General features: G+C 48.2%; 1 protein-coding gene across 1 annotated transcript in view; it reads left to right on the plus strand.

Moving 5' to 3' along the window:
* The window catches only part of FSTL1 (follistatin like 1), a 100,061-nt gene that overhangs the window by 49,826 nt on the left and 33,486 nt on the right, over window positions 1-16,749 (plus strand). The window contains exons 4-6 of the mRNA XM_086935629.1: window positions 4,282-4,411; window positions 6,814-6,846; window positions 13,569-13,699. Coding sequence (XP_086791755.1) covers window positions 4,282-4,411; window positions 6,814-6,846; window positions 13,569-13,699 — 294 coding nt within the window. The remainder of the gene's footprint in view (window positions 1-4,281; window positions 4,412-6,813; window positions 6,847-13,568; window positions 13,700-16,749) is intronic.

Genomic DNA, 16,749 nt, shown 5'->3' on the forward strand with positions numbered 1-16,749 from the left:
TTGGAATGTTAGAAAGGTGCCTTGATGGGGGGGGGAGGGGTGGAAGGGAGGTGGGGGGAAAGAGAAGGGCTCGGCTCATTGCTCCATATGTGAGCCATTTCTCTCTGGAGATTGGAAGGGTGGGTCCCTTTTCGCGGTGTACACCGACCTACGCACCCTTCTTCGAGACACCTTTGGGTGTGTGCATACTACTCCACTAGTGATACAACTCTGGAGGGTACAAGGTGGATCGCCTAAGTGGTGGAAGGCATTGTAGCAGCAAACCATATGTATGGTTTGGGTGGATACCATGTCTGGAATGTGGTAAGAGATATTGTTGAAAGGTGTGCTTGTTGCAGCTATTGACTGCTGTAGAAACAGTTCATTACATGGTGGAGTACCTTAAAAACATATGCCTATCAAAGAAATAATGCTTGCCCTCTGCACGCATAACAACTTTTAGCTATTTTTATGGCGAGTGAATTAAAACCAGTGCATCACCGCAGGAGATGGTCATTGTTACTCCAGAAGTCCTCGAGTAATACTGCAACGCCCTACAGCCTGTATTTGCACCTAAATCTGAAGCGACGAGTGCAAACCCTGAAATCCAAGAACCAACCTGGAGAGTTCAGTGCGTGACGCCTTGGGCCGTGCTCCCTTGGTGGCATTTAAACATTCAATCTTACCCTTAGTGGGAGTGTACCGAGGCCAGCCAACACCAGCGCTCCACTGCCGAAGCACAATTCAAACTATGGGGCATATTTATGAGATTTGTGGCGAGTTACCTTGCTGTGCTGCCCTGCGTCACAGGGAAAGGCAGGAACTCTGTGATTTATCCAACACAGCACATTCCTGTCCTTTCCCCTGCGCCGGTGCTGTTTTGGCTGTGTTATAGGCAGGTTTGTTTTTGTGCAGGAAGGGGGACCTTCCGGTACAAAAACAATCTTGAGAGGCTTTTACCTCTTTCTATTAGAAAGAAGAAAAAGCAAGGAAAAATAAAGATATTTTTCCTCGCTACGCCTCACCTGGGGAGGCGTATCTTTTTGGCACATTTACCAGGTTTGGTAAATTTGGGAATGTGTATAAAGCCATGGGATTTGTGTGGGAACACCCACCGCAGCGCCCATTGAAAGCCTCCCTTGAGCAACGTAATGCAACGCAGCGATTTGTGCTGCGTTGCATTACACCATATTTGTGAAGCCATTCAAAACCGCATGAAGTGGCTCTGCGTGGCTTCATAAATATGACTCAGCGGTTTGTGTTGTGCATGTGTCGCATTGCGTGGTGCAATCATGGCGCAAACCTCTCTTAAATATGCCCCTCCGTGTTATCCTGCAGCCTCTGCCTACATGTTTCGTTCAATGGTGAGAAAAAATACCCAGGGGCTTTTTTGAAAGCCCATTGCGCCACCAAGGCGTCACTTTTAATATGGGAGAAAGTGACGAACTGGTGGCGCAAGAGACTTGTATATAAGCCCCCAATTTAAAAAAAAATTAAGTGACATCCTAGGACGCGCTCTGCAATTTCCTCAATAGACCACATAACCTGCTTATTTCGTTATGTTGTCTGCCTGTAGATGGCAGAAATGTAATTTAATTAAGATGGGATGTCTAAAAAAAAGTTTCATAACATATGAGCCATGCTCAAAAATATTTCTTACCTGCAACAATAGCTTTGAAGCTTCCCTTCAGTGGTGCCCATTCAGGCCTCTTCTGTGAAGTAAAAGCGGTAATTAAGCATGAGCTTACAAAACTATTAAGATGGAGTTTAGGCAAAGATTGTTTTTTGGGGGGGGTAGTTTCTAATTGATCTAAGACACGGGTACTCAAGCCTTCCTTGGTGGCCCGCGGACCTGGCAGACATTGTACCCGTGTTTTAAAAAATTATTTTAAAGAGTGTCTGCAAACACTGCCGGCAGCGCACTTCTTAGAGACTCTGCTCTGTGGGGGCCGTGCGATTCCAGTAACAGTCAGTGGAGATGCAGGGGGCTAAGAAGAGGTAAAATACAACAAAGCCTCATTAACATGTAAATGATCTTTAAAAGACATGTGAAGTGCTCGGGTGCGGTTGTGTGTGTGCCCAGGAGGCTGTCTCAGCCTGGGCTGACACACACGCGGTGAGGTGACAGAGGGAGGGAGAGGGAGGGAGGGAAAGGGAGGGAGGGAGAGGGAGACAGAAAGAGGGAGACAGAGAAAGGGAGACAGAGAGGGAGGGAGATAGAGGGAGGGAGATAGAGAGAGGGAGATAGAGAGAGGGAGACAGAGAGGGAGAGAGACAGAGGGAGAGAGGCAGAGAGAGGGAAACAGAGGGAGACAGGCAGAGGGAGGGAGACAGGATGACAGAGGGAGGGAGACAGAGAGAGAAAAGGAGACAGAAAGGGACACAGAGAGGGAGGGAGGCAGTGGGAGACAGGGAGAGGGAGGCAGAGAGAGGGAAACAGAGGGAGACAGACAGAGGGAGGGAGACAGAGGGAGAGGGGGAAGGGGAAGGGAAAGGGAGGAGGGAGAGAGAGACAGAAGGAGGGAGACAGAGAGATAGGGAGACAGAAAGAGGGAGACAGAGAGGGAGGGAGACAGGGAGAGAGACAAAGGGTGACAGAGGGGGGAGATGGAGGGAGACAGAGAGGGAGACAGAGAGAGGGAGGGAGATAGAGGGTGAGGGTGACAGAGGGAGTGTGACGGAGGGAGAGGGAGGGAGACAGAGAGAGAGGGAGACAGAGAGAGGGAGACAGGGTGTGAAAGAGGGAGGAAGACAGAGACAGAGGGAGGAAGAGGGAGACAGAGGGAGGGAGACAGAGGGTGACAGGGAGGGAAAGGGAGACAGAGAGAGGGAGACAGAGGGAGGGAGACAGAGGGAGAGAGACAGCGGGAGGCAGACAGAGACAGAGGAAGTGAGACAGAGGGAGAGGGAGACAGAGAGAGAGAGAAAGAGACAGAGGGAGATGGACAGAGAGAGGGAGACAGACAGAGGGAGGGAGGGAGACAGAGGGAGACAGACGGAGAAAGACAGAGGGAGAGAGACAGAGGGAGAGAGAAAGAGAGAGGGAGACAGAGAGAGTGGGAGGGAGAGAGAGAGAAGAGAGAGAGAGAGATAGATGTGTGTATGCCGGGTCTGGTGGCTCAGTAGACGAAAAACAAAAAACAAAGGGGATGATGGCTGCAGGGACCTGTGTTCAACCTTATGGTCACCGTTTTTTGTTGCTCTAGCCACGCCCCCTTCCCAACTGACACCGCCCCCACCATTGTGGCCCTCTGCGACAAACCACACTGTAAATTTGGCCCCAGAGAGAAAGTTTGTGAGTACCCATGATTTAAGACAATGAGGAGCCTGGTCTTTCAAAATCTAGCGAAAATAATTCTGTATCCAACCACTAGATGGCAGAATAATGCAAACAATGCTGTAGCTGATGTCTAGATCTAAAAGTATAGTACATTTTTTCATCCGTCTATATCGGTGGTAGTATAGGGAAAGGACTTCTGTGTGTATTTTAGTTACAGGCGATGAACGTGGCAAATTCTTGGGAGACAGAATAATCTAAGCTTTCCTAAAACTTTTTGGAAGACACTGCTTTTGCCAAACTGCCTGACGTCCCCAACTGGGGGTGACATGGTTCAGTAGACAGGATGGTGTCTGTTCCTGTCAATGTTTGATGGATTAAAATGGAATTTCAGATCATAGCAATGATAAGAGTTAATGTCAAAACCTGGTCCGTGCAGTGTGAGTTCAGCATTGATGTAAGTATTTTCTGAGCCCCACGCAAATTGACGTTTTGCCGTTCAAACAAAACAGGTGATGGACCGAATGTGGATCAATGTCACACATTCACCCCAGTTCTGGGAAGGACATGGCTTTTGTAGTTCGGACTGGACTGTTCCCATGGGGCACAGGGTCAGAGCTGATTTGCATATCGCCATTGTCTAACCCAGGGTGGTGTGGAGTGCAAAAAAACGATGGATTAGGACCCAGATCTTTTGACTGGGTTGAATGTGTGACATTGATCCTCATTCGGTCCATCACCTTTTGTTTTTGCAAACTCGCTATATGTTTTGCCGTTCAGGCGCTCCATTTCTCTTAACAAGCCATTTGGAGACAATTTATAATAATCTGGTGCCCTCTTTTGGCCTCTTGTGGTGGTTCCGTAAGTCATCGGGTTACATCTGCCTTAATGCATCACTGATCCAGCTGGATGTGGGGTAGACTGTTGAAATTAGGGCAGTGGCGGGTTAATGCACACTATCTGAGCCACAACAACTTTTAAAAGAATTCTGAGCAGGCATCAGTAGAGTATGTTTCTTTTTTCAGAAATGCAAACCACACAAGAGGCCTGTGTGTGGCAGCAACGCCAAGACCTACCACAACCACTGCGAGCTGCACCGGGACGCCTGCCTGACCGGCACCAAGATCCAGGTGGACTACGATGGTCACTGCAAAGGTGAGGTGGCCTGGCATTTGGTTACTGTTTATGGCCTAGAGCTGTCACCAGGGTAATACGTTAAAACAAAGCTGTTTCCCTTATAAAAGTGCTCTCGTCACTGGACCCTGAGGGTAAGGGAGGCCTGGCCTAGCAGTGTGGAGGGATGGCATGCAAGAGAACTAGCTGTTTGTGGCATGCGTAGCTGTAGATACACAAGCTATGCATACTCCTGCCAGCTAGTGTTGGGGTCTGACATGTACAACTTTTTTGTTCGAAGAAAGTCTTTTGAGTCAAGTGTAGTGGCTCCTCCCTTAGGTAGTACTGCGCATGAACATCGGCTCCATCTTCAGATTGTTTTTTTCATGGGATTCCCACTGCAGACAGACACCCTGTCGCGGCTGACAGTGGAGGCCTAGTGCAGACGGTCCGCATTGCAGCTGATTTCAGGGAATTCAAACTGCAGACAGACACCGTGGCGCGGCTGACAGCAGATGCTTGTTGTAGACAGACTCCACTGCAGCTGGCTACAGCGATCTCCAGACCAGACAGACACCGCTGTGGCTGCTCAGGGTGGATCTCCTCATTGTAGTGATCACTTGTGATCTTTCAGTGAAGTACAGCTAAAATGTTGTGCCAAAATTGCACCAAGTGAGTGTCAAGTGAGTGCAACTACCCGTTCAAAAGAGTCTGGGGACTCTCCAAGGGGAAAAAATGTTGAAAAAAATGGGTAAAATGGGGCATTTACAGACCAAATTTCAGAAATTTGCTAAACATGCATAGGGGTTATGAATGGTTACTCCTGTAAAGGGCTGAGGGAGGCGACACTAATACAATATGGCAATATTTCTCGGTGTACAATGGTTGCTCAGGGAGGTTGACTTGGGTTAGACAGATGGGACAAGTTCAGGCAGCAGAGCTGGATCTTACAGGCTCAGAGAGCAGAGCCTGATCTTACAGGCTCAGAGAGCAGAGCCTGATCTTACAGGCTCAGAGAGCATAGCTTGATCTTGCAGGCTATGACAGCAGAGCTCTATCTTACAGGCGCAGCAAGCAGAGCTAGATCTTAAAGGCTCCGAGAGCAGAGCTCTATCTTACAGGCGCAGCAAGTAGAGCTTAATCTTACAAGTTCAGACAGTAGATCTCTACCTTACAGACTCAGCAGGCAGAGCTTGTTCTTACAGACTCAGCATGCATTGCTCGATCTTACAGGCTCTGACAGCAGGGCTCGCTCTATTTTACAGACTCTGGGAGCAGAGGTCGATCTTACAATCTCAGGCGGCAAAGCTTGATTTTACAAATTCAGACAGCAGAGCTCAATCTCACAGGCTAAGACAGCAGAACCTGATCTTACAGGCTACGACAACAGATATTGCTTTTATAGGCTCAGGCAGAGCTTGATCCTGCAGTCTGAGACAGCAGAGCTTGATCTTGCAGGCTTATATCAATCTTACATGCTCCGACAGCAGGAGCGCACGCGTTTCCAATTTCAAAACGTCGAACGTCTAGGTTCCCAGAGCAGAAACTGAGCATACAGGCTCAGAATGCAGAGCTTGGTTTTACAGGCTAACACAGCAGAACTTATCTTACAGGCTGAGACAGCAAAGATTAAGCATACTGGCTCAGACAGCAGAGCTTGGTTTTACAGACTAACACAGCAGAATTTATCTTACAGGCTGAGACAGCAAAGATTAAGCATACAGGCTCAGACAGGAGAGCTTAGCTTACAGGCTCAGACGCCAAACTGTTGTAATAGGCAGTGATTTGTAATTCATAAAGAACCATCAATGTATCAAAATATATATCAGGTAATTCATGAAACAGTTTCCACAGCAGCCAGAAGATGACTATTGTGCTGAAGGAGAGGCACCCCAGCACCAGTGAGATGTCAGCAAAAGATAATGCTGCTTTTCATTTTGGCCCTTCGTGTGTTTCAAATTGCTGACAGGCTATTTACCTTATGTATTTGAAAAGCATAAAGGCCGGTTGGGTTTTTTGGTTGGTGATTGTACTGGAACTGATGCAGGAGTCACTTTTTGGAACATGACAGCCGGTGATTATCGATGAGGAGATCAATAAATGGGTGGTGGACGAAGGCTGTCCGTAGTGCATCAGCGGTTATGGATTCCGTGCACAGAGCTCTCACGTCTCCTGGTTTCGTGCACGAGTCCCTCATTGAGTCTGCTTATTCTGGTCCTCATAGTCCTACAACTATAAGGAGGCGAAGGCTGAGCCAGACCACGAGGACCAAAGTCTGGACCGGATGAGCTGCTCACATGGGATCTGTAAACCTGAGAGCTCTGTGACCAAGGGCGCTGTGTACAGAAATGTGTTGGAAGTCATGGGAAACATGAAATGTATGGTATTGGTAGTGTGGACCTTCCGCACTTCTGAATTTATATTTGTGATCTTTTTAATTACAGAGAAGACATCTGACAAGCCAGTGGCCACCCCAGGTGAGAAGCACACACATGTACAAACATGTGCTAACCACAGTAGTAAACTGCATGATTTCTACATATGTGTAAAGTTCAAAGGGCCATCACCCGCCATAGGAACATGAAAGTAACATATAACCCATTTCAGATCCATGACCTCGGTAGATAAAGGCCAAATGTGTAACTGACATACTCCAGTCTTTGTACAACCACAGTCCTGCCCTCTCTACTGTCCAACTAGAAGTGGCAGCCGTCATCACACGCATTGCATGAGACTAACTAGGCAATAGTCTCTGTCCCACATGTCAATAAACACAGCCAAAACATACCACCTTCACTGTCACAGCCCACACACCTGGAACCGGCTCTTTTGCAGCATGAATCCTTTTCTGAATTCACATGCTGTACATTATTCCGCCATCTAGTGGTTTGGTCCAGAAACTTTTGTTTGCCCTCTTTTTCCTTTTTTTTTCTGGTGGTTGTCATATTGGTGCTATGCCCATCCTCTTGTGATGTCAGACCTGCACCCCAGAAGCTTCTGTGCATGGTCATCATCGTCAGATTCTTTTTTCCACCACTGGGTATGGAAGCATCAACCAAAGCACGTGGACCCCAAAGAACAGAGCCAGAACTCTGACTAATCGTCGAGGACAGAGAAAGAGAAGATCTGTGGAAGAAAAAGGACAAAGAACCAAAAAACACTACCTCTGAAGTAGGGCCAGCACGTGGTAGGGCGGCCACACAGTCGGAGAATGCACCACAGGCACAGTGGACCCGGTGAAGCAAATGGAGAACACACCCTTCAGGTTGTGCCCCAGGTGCCACCAAAAGTTTACCTAGAATGACAACCATCAGGTCTGTAACCTCTGGTTAACCAGGGATCATAACGGGGAAGGCTGCGAGCTGTGCACGGAGTTTATCCTAAACATGCTGACGACTAGAGCCAAGCAGAGAGTACCACTATGCCAACACGCAGGCCCAGAAGAAAGAGAGCTAATCCCTAAGGAACCCCGATTGTCTAGTGAGGAAGAGGACAATGGGGGCCCTGCAGCAGCTCAAGCTGAAGGGCCAGACGTTGAGCGAGAGGTTGTTAAGAGGGCGTCTGGGTCCTCAAAGAAATTCATGGAGGCAGACCTCCTGAAAAAGTTCTCAGGTACGGGGAAGAAAGCAGGGGGAGCTTACCAAAAGTCTGTGTACTCCAAGTCCCTATCTATTACCTCAGAGCCGAAAGATTTGTCGATCGAAGGAATGTTGAAACGCAAAGAGCCACATGGAGAAGGACACCAGTGGTGGTCACACAATGGAAAAATGCTCGATGTCAAAGGACATGCGAGAGTGACTGAAGGAACTAATAGACCTTGAGATCCTTGCTCTGAAGAGAAGAACGCTGACCATGATCTATGCCGAAGAAAAGGCGCTTGAGGTCTAAAGAAAGAAAAGATGCTTCAAGGCCAAAATGGCACCAATCCTGCAAAAGAAAAAAAACTTGGACACTTTCTTCAGGGAATTTTAAATACCTTCAAAGCCTTTCGGGGGAACCAAGTCATGAAGAGTTGAAGGAGGTCGAACTAAAATCGCCAAAAACCCCAGCGCATCTATAAGACCAGGAAATGTTCTTCGAGGTCGAAGAGATCAAGATTGTCCAGAGGCTCTTCCCCGACATCGAGAGTGTCGACAGCAGGCAAGATATCAAAGACGACTCACCAGAAGAGGGAATCAGCTCCAACCCTTAGAGACCCCCTGGCGATATCGCCACATACAACTCAGAGGTGAAAATGGCAGTAAGCACACATAGAGAATAAATTGAACAGGGGAAGGCACATAAATGCTTCTTCCTTAAAACCTGTGTGCCCTCACAAAGCAGGAACACATACCTAGCATCCTGGACCAATGAAGGGAGGCTTTCAGAGAGCCAGCAGCCTGCAAGGCAGTGACCACGAGAGCAGAGAAAAATGATAAATACTCCTCCAGAGACCGACTGTACATTAGAGGGAATACCATGGTAGGCTCCTTATTAGTGGTCACAGCAAGGAAAAGAGCCAACCGCCTCCACAGACCCTCCACACGTGACAGAGAGCAAGAGTGTGGAGATGGTAGGACAAAAAATGTAGAGAGGAGCAGCCACACAGTGGAGAATCACAAATTCCAATGCCCTCCCAAACTGGAATGCCCATCAGCACTGGTAAGAAATGGGTGAATTCATGAAACAGCTCCAGGAGCAGTTCCAAAAGCAGGCAAGAAGGAAACACCATTACCAACACATGCCTGAAATCCATCCTCGATGCCGCAGACCCGGCCAGTAGACAGATGGTTCATGGGCACAAGACTGAGAAGACACACCTGGCTACAGGTGTCAGGGTTAAAATGCGAGATGCAGGCAAGCATCACTAACACCCCCTACCCCGGAGAACACCTAATCAGCACTGCAATGTATGAAACCCTCCAGCAGTTGGAGAAGGACCATTACACAGCTAGGGCCATGAGAGCATTACAATTTTGAGGCCACCAATGTGGAGGGGCTGCCTCCAAGAGAATACCAGCCAGAAGGGGAAGCTTCCCGGGCACCGTACCACAGACCCCCTACCACCTCACTGGACAACAACAATCAGCGGTGCAACAGTGGCAGCCGCAGACAGCACAACGACAGCCCTTTCGTGGCAGAGCGAGAGCAAGGGAACTCCTTCCTGGAGGAGCCAGCTCCTCACCCATACAACTTTGGAGGCCAGCCACCACTCCATACAACACCAGTGGGGGGCAGAATTAAGAGCTTCCTCCAGACTGAAGGATGGTCACATCAGACAAGAGTATCCTCAACTTCGTCCAAGGCGGATAATGCATCGAACTCATAAACACACCCCTAGGAGCGAAACCGAGGTGCAGCCAATAGAAGAAAGGCACTGCCTAGAATGCGAGGTGCAGGGTATTTTGGAAAAAGGGGCAATAGAAAGAATGCTATCAGCAGTAATCAATCAAGGAAACTACTCTACATGCCTCCTCGTCCCAAAGATAGACAAGTCCTTCAGGCCAATTCTGTTTCCAAAACAAATTCATAAAAGCACAAAAGTTTACGATGTGCCCTCTACAAGAGGCGCTTCCATTGCTGCAGCAAAGGGATTACATGGAAACTTAGACTTAAGGGTCACCTACCTACAGATACCCATCAACCACAAGCAATACCTGTGATTTGTCGGCTACAAAAACCATTAGCAATTCAAAGTGCTCCCTTTCTGCATTCAGTCAGCACCAAGGAGATCCAGAAAATGTCTGGCCACAGTAGCATCTTACCTAAGGAAAGGGATTCACGTATACCCATAGCTGGACGACTGCCTGGTAAAAGCAAACTCCTTCCACCAATGCTAGATGCCTTCACACAACCATCTCCAACTGTGACAGTCACCACAGACTCATCCCACATGGGCTGGGGAGTACACATGGGAGGGTTAAAAAACAGAGGATGCGTAGGGCTGGGGAGTACACAAGGGAGGGTTAAAAATCAGAGGACGTGCAGGAAGTGATCCAACACATAAATGTCCTGGAACTAAAGTCGGCCTTCCTGTCCTAAAGGATTTTCAGACAGTAGTGAAGGAGAAGACCGTACAAGTACAAACATATAACACAACCATGATGTTCTATCTGAGCAAAAAAGGAGGAACAAAATCACACATACTGGCCAAACTAGCCCAGGAAATATGCACATGGGCCATTCAAAGAAGAATAACCTTAATAGTAATGCACCTACCAGGAGAACAAAACAAAGAAGCAGGCAGGGTAAGAAGACAAGCTTCCATATCACAAGAAAGGGAACTAAACATACAGGTGCTCTGGGAGCTCTTTACACCCCAGGGCACACCAGAGACCGACCTCTTCACAACACCAGAAAATGCAAAATGCCAAGACTTCGCATCGAAGCACCCACCACCCACGTCACCACTCCAAGGGGAATGTCCTGTTGGTAGGCTGGTCAGGTAGGTTTGCATACACTTTGCCACCAATTCCTCTCATGCCCCAGGCCATGAGCAAGCGCAGACAGTTGTGCATGACTGTGATCCTCATTTTGCTTCAGTGGATAAGAGAAACATGGTTCTTGGACCAAGTGGACATGACACAAGGGAACGTTATATAGTTGCCGACAAGGTACGACCTTCTCTCCATGCAAGGTGGAAGAGTCCACCACCCAGAAGTAAACACCTTGAGTCTGGCAGCTTGGCTCCTGAGGACATGGAGTTTGGCCACCTGAACCTCTCAAAACAATCCAGGGACATCCTAAAAGAGGCAAGAAGACCGAGTACAAGAAGATGCTACTCAACTAAATGGCAGATATGTTCTGTCTTGCAGGGGTAAAGAACTACTGCTCATCAAAACGGAAGACACCACAGTAATAAAATACCTGACACAACTGCTAGGCGACAACCTAACATACAGCATACTAAAGGTACGCTTACCAGCAATAGTAGCCTACAAAAAAGGTCACCTAGGAAAAGGCCTCTTCACAGCACCAGTTGTTAACTCCTTCGCAGCGGGGGTAATTCCCCGCTGTGCTGGGGGGGCGGGGGGAGAGGCGCACACAGCGCCCCCGTGCTCATGACGAGCTCAGCTCGTCATGAGGCACAGTGCCCGTGTGCTCATGACGAGCTGAGCTTGTCATGACCACACCCGTTCCCGTGGAATGTTCAGCACAGCTGGGGAATTATCCCCGCGTGTGAGCGTTCCACGGCTCATGGTCATGAGCACCGGAGCACCGTGCCTCATGACGAGCTCAGCTCGTCATGAGCAAGGAAAAGGTTAAAAGGTTTCTAGAAGGGGCAAATAGACTAACTCCTCTCAGGTCTGCATAGCACACAACTAAAGAAGGCGCCCTTTGAACCACTGCACAAGTCACAACTGCGGTTCCTGCCCTTAAAAACTGTCTTTCCGATTGCGATCACATCACTACGAAGGGTGAGCGAACTGCAAGCACTAACCATCCAGGAAACCTACCTGCAAATACACACGGGCTGGGTCGCCATGCGAACAAACCCACACTTCCTTCCTAAAGTCATATCCCAGTTCCACATGCATCAAATAAGTGATCTTCCAGCAACCAAAAGCTTACGCTAAAGGAGTCCTACACACGCTGGATGTCCGCAGGACAGTGATGTACCACCGAGATAGAACTAAAGAGATCAGAAAGGGAACCAGTTCTTTACATCTTTAGCTGATTCAAACAAAATATTACCAGTAAGAAGGGGCACCATTGCAAGATGGACATTGCAAACAATACAACGCAGCTATCAGGAAGCAGGCACGCATTTGAAGGTATGGCCTAAAGCGCATTCCACAAGGAAGAAAGGGGCCACCTGAGCATTCCTTGCAAGTGTGCTGATAAGCAGCAAAGCATGGCAGCCACATGATCATCGGTTCATACCTTCACAAAACATTTTTGTTTGAACATCCAGTTGAAGAAAGAGTCACAAGTGGGACAGATAGAGCTGAAACACCTATTCGCAAACTCAACCTCATTTCAACACCACCTCCAGGAGAAAACAGAAGACAGCTACAAAATCAATGCATGGCATGTGAATCCAGCAAAGAATTAATGCTGCAAAATGAAATGGATACTTACCAGTACGAGTAGTTTTGCAGCTTGAATAATTTTCTGGATTCACATGCGGCCCTCCACCTTCCTAAAAAAAGAAAGTTTGCAAGGAGGGTTAAAATCGTGCCTACAAAAACATCAAGAAGTCAAGAAAAACAAAGGGGACCAAGGAGAAAGAATAATTTGAAGATGGCGACCACGCACAGAGGCTTCTGTAGTGCTCCTCTGATGTTACAAAAGGATGGGCATAGCACCACAGACGATACCCAGCAAAACAAAAGAGGACAAAGAAAGGTTTCAGGACCCAACCACTAGATGGCAGAATAATACACAGCATGTGAATCCAGAAATGTCTTCAAGGTGCAAAACTACTCCTAATGGTAAGTAAAATTAAGTAACCATTGTGTTTCACACGATGCCTTCTCCCTTTCTTTGCCTGGTCACTGATTGGTAGTTCTGTGCATTAACGTTCAATACTGCTTGTTCTCTACTGTTTTGTTTCTGCTTCCACTTGTTGGTGTTTTTATCACTTCAGCTCACATGCCTACTCTTTTTTTTCTCCACTGATTATTTAATGTGTATCTCTGTCACACACTCTCTCCCTCCATCTCATGTAAACCTCTTGTTCGAACCCAGTCTAGTTATTTTCCTTGACTGATGATGTACACATGTAGCTTGCACACTGTCTCCTTTCCTTACAGTTGTACATCTCTTGCTCACATTCTCCCTCCTGTGCCATGATTGGCTGTTGTACGCCTCCTCTCCAGCTAGTTGTACATCTCTTGCTCACACACTCCCTCCTCTCCCCTGATTGGCTGTTGTATGCCTCCTCTCCTGCTAGTTGTACATCTCTTGCTCACTCACTCCTCCTCTCCCCTGATTGGCTGTTGTATGCCTCCTCTCCTGCTAGTTGTACATCTCTTGCTCACTCACTCCTCCTCTCCCCTGATTGGCTGTTGTATGCCTCCTCTCCTGCTAGTTGTACATCTCTTGCTCACTCACTCCTCCTCTCCCCTGATTGGCTGTTGTATGCCTCCTCTCCTGCTAGTTGTACATCTCTTGCTCACTCACTCCTCCTCTCCCCTGATTGGCTGTTGTATGCCTCCTCTCCAGCTAGTTGTACATCTCTTGCTCACACTCTCTCCTCCTTTCCCCTGATTGGCAGTTGTCTGCTACCAGTCTGATCGGGACGAGCTGCGGAAACGCATTATTCAGTGGCTGGAAGCTGAGGTGATTCCAGACGGCTGGCTCTCCAAGGGCAACAACTACAGTGAAGTCCTCGACAAGTACTTCAAGGTGAGGAACTTAGAAGGAAAGACCACAAGATGCAGGTGGGCGTGGCCTCCATCTGGTCATTTAGACTCATGTGATGTATTACTTTCAGCTGCTCAGCCCCTGAGCATTTTGGTACATGGAGTGCACTTAACATAATTGCAAACCAATAGTTCCATGATATGTGTTTTTTCCTTTTGAATTCACATACGCAAGAGAAGCTCCATGAAGGGTGAAGGTGGCACGTGCTCCTGGTGAAAGGTCAAAAAGCCCTAACAACCAGTGCTTGATATGTAAAAACATAAGTGACAGGGCGCTTGTCAGGAGGTCACTGCCGCTTGCACCACACATTGCCCCTGCCAGCGCTGCCAATGATAATAACAGCACAACTACTAACCATCACACTCCTACAAGTGAGAGAATTTGGACTATTCCAGGCCCTCAAAGTTATACGAATGGCTTGAGCGGCAGGTAATAGTCATTTTTAAAGCATATTGAATAAACAATTGACTGTTGTTGTGGTCGTCTCTAAATTAGCCAGACAGCGCCACCTTGTGGCTGACTGTGTCACAAGCGCCGGTGTTGACAATTAAGTGCCAGTGCCGAGCACCGGAAACCACTGGCTGAAATTAGACACCGCTAACAACTAAACTGACCTTAATTATTTATCACATTCCTGGCTTTCTTGACACCCTTCTGGCCCTAAGCAGTAACACGGCATCCTTCTGGGTTAGCCGGGGATCGGAGTACCTTTGCTCTGAACTTCTTGTCTAAAGCCCCTTTAACTACCTACCTGTTTAATTGCTGAGTTTGTCAACTCAATTTTCAAAAGTCATCCTTTGGCAGAATAGGTTGGACCAATTCTTACACATACCGCCCTCTCTTAGCACACAGACACACATACTCACTGACACACAGCCCTGCCTTGACACACATTCACAAAACCCTGTCACAGTCAAGGGACACAGATGTAACACACTTCCTGTGGAGTTTGTTTAATAGAAGAAGGAATAGCTAGGTTAAGCTTTCTCTGAGTGGAAGGCTCCGTTTAGTTGGAAGGTTTTCGATGGAAGACCTTGGGTGAGATTGGTGATTTGTAGGGGCACAGTCGAAAAGCAGGCATTTGCTTGACAAGAGGTAGTGTTTTGCGATTTAAGGATGATGGGGTGTCACTATATCGTTGATGAAATATCGACCTGAAAGAATATGCCATCCACAATATAGACTGCCACTATATTGTCAGGATAAATCGACGTGGAGCAATACAGACTACAGTAGGAGTCATCATCATGCCTTGTGACTCAAAAGACTTCTTAAAAGACAAGCACTGGCGTTGCCAATAGGTCTCGCAGTAGGAAAGTTGGAGCTTTTACAATTGCAAATAACAATGCCTTTTATTTTTATTTTGCATGTTAAAAACATAAAGGGCTTTGTCATTTACAAAACCAATATCTCCAACTTTCCTACTGCGAGACCTATTGTGCACTGCACAGTGTGTGTGAAAGTGGCACTGCGTGGGTGTGAGTGGCTTTGAGTGAGTGTCGTTGCGTGGGTGAGTGGCGTTGCATGTGTGAGTGTTGTTGCATTGGTGAGTGGCGTTGCGTGTGTGAGTGGCGTTGCATGTGTGAGTGTTGTTGCATGGGTGAGTGGCGTTGCGTGTGTGAGTGGCGTTGCGTTGTGATTTGCGTTGCGTGTGTGATTGGCATTGCATGGGTGAGTGTGGCGTTGCGTGTGTGAGAGTGGGCTTGCGTGGGTGTGAGTTGCGTTGTGTGTCTGAAAGTGGCGCTGCGTGGGTAAAAGTGGCGCTGCGTGGGTAAAAGTGGCGCTGCGTGGGTGTGAGTGGCACTGCGTGGGTGTGAGTGGCGTTGCGTGTGTGAGTGGCGTTGCGTGTGTGAGTGGCGTTGCGTGTGTGAGTGGCGTTGCGTGTGTGAGTGGCGTTGCGTGTGTGAGTGGCGTTGCGTGGTTGAGTGGCGTTGGGTTGTTGAGTGGCGTTGCGTGTGAGTGGCGTTGCATGTGTGAGTGGCGTTGCATGTGTGAGTGGCGTTGCATGTGTGAGTGGCGTTGCATGTGTGAGTGGCATTGCATGTGTGAGTGGCGTTGCATGTGTGAGTGGCGTGCGTGTGTGAGTGGCGTTGCGTGGTTGAATGGCGTTGCATGTGTGAGTGGCGTTGCATGTGTGAGTGGCGTTGCATGTGTGAGTGGCGTTGCATGTGTGAGTGGCGTTGCATGGTTGAGTGGCGTTGCATGGTTGAGTGGTGTTGCGTTGTTGCGTGGTTGAGTGGGGTTGCATGTGTCAGAGGCTAAATGTAGCAGAGGAAGACCTCCAGCGGTAAGACAATCAAAAACAACTTAGAAAACATTTCACAGTATGAAAAGATCAAACTCATGAACGAGCGTGATACACCTCAGCTAAAAATCATGATAAATAACAACACACATTAGAAGTGAAACTGCAAGTACAGAAGGACCAGCTTTGCTTGTTTAAAACTCACACTTTGGGCAGATGAGTGTAATGTGTAAAGCGTCTTGTGCACATGAGCAGATCGTGGAGTCTGAGAATGGCAGCCGAAGCAAATACAAACAAGAGGAATGACTGTGAGGAGCATTGGTGTGAAGCACATCAAAGGGCTTCTCCTCCCCTAATTAGGTGAGGAGAAGCCGTTTCGGGAAACTGAAAGTACGGCCGGCCTGCGGCCGGCCATGAATAATTAGGGCAAAATGTCCAAAGTGTGGTGCTAAGTTCCCACACAAGGACCTACACGAGGTGTGCAACCTCTGTCTATCGCCCGAGCACGAATCCAGGGACTGCGAAGCCTGCGCAGCATTCTCCTCCAAGCTAACGATTAGAAATCGTCGAGCTAGAAGACACGAGGTTTCCAGAATGCAGGCGGAAGCGATCCCGGAATTGTTCGGAGAAGACCAAATCGAGGAAGAAGAAGAAGAGCAGTCGGGGTCGGAAGGGGACCAGTCGGAGACCGAGGAACTCATCGATCAACAAACCGTGAGTGACGACGTCCCCTTACCGAAAAACCGACCCCGTGCGGTAACGACCCCGCCCTCGGGCCCGGTCAAAC

The sequence above is a fragment of the Lissotriton vulgaris genome, chromosome 8 (genome assembly GCF_964263255.1).
Source record: "Lissotriton vulgaris chromosome 8, aLisVul1.2, whole genome shotgun sequence".
NCBI classification, from domain to species: Eukaryota; Metazoa; Chordata; class Amphibia; order Caudata; family Salamandridae; genus Lissotriton; species Lissotriton vulgaris.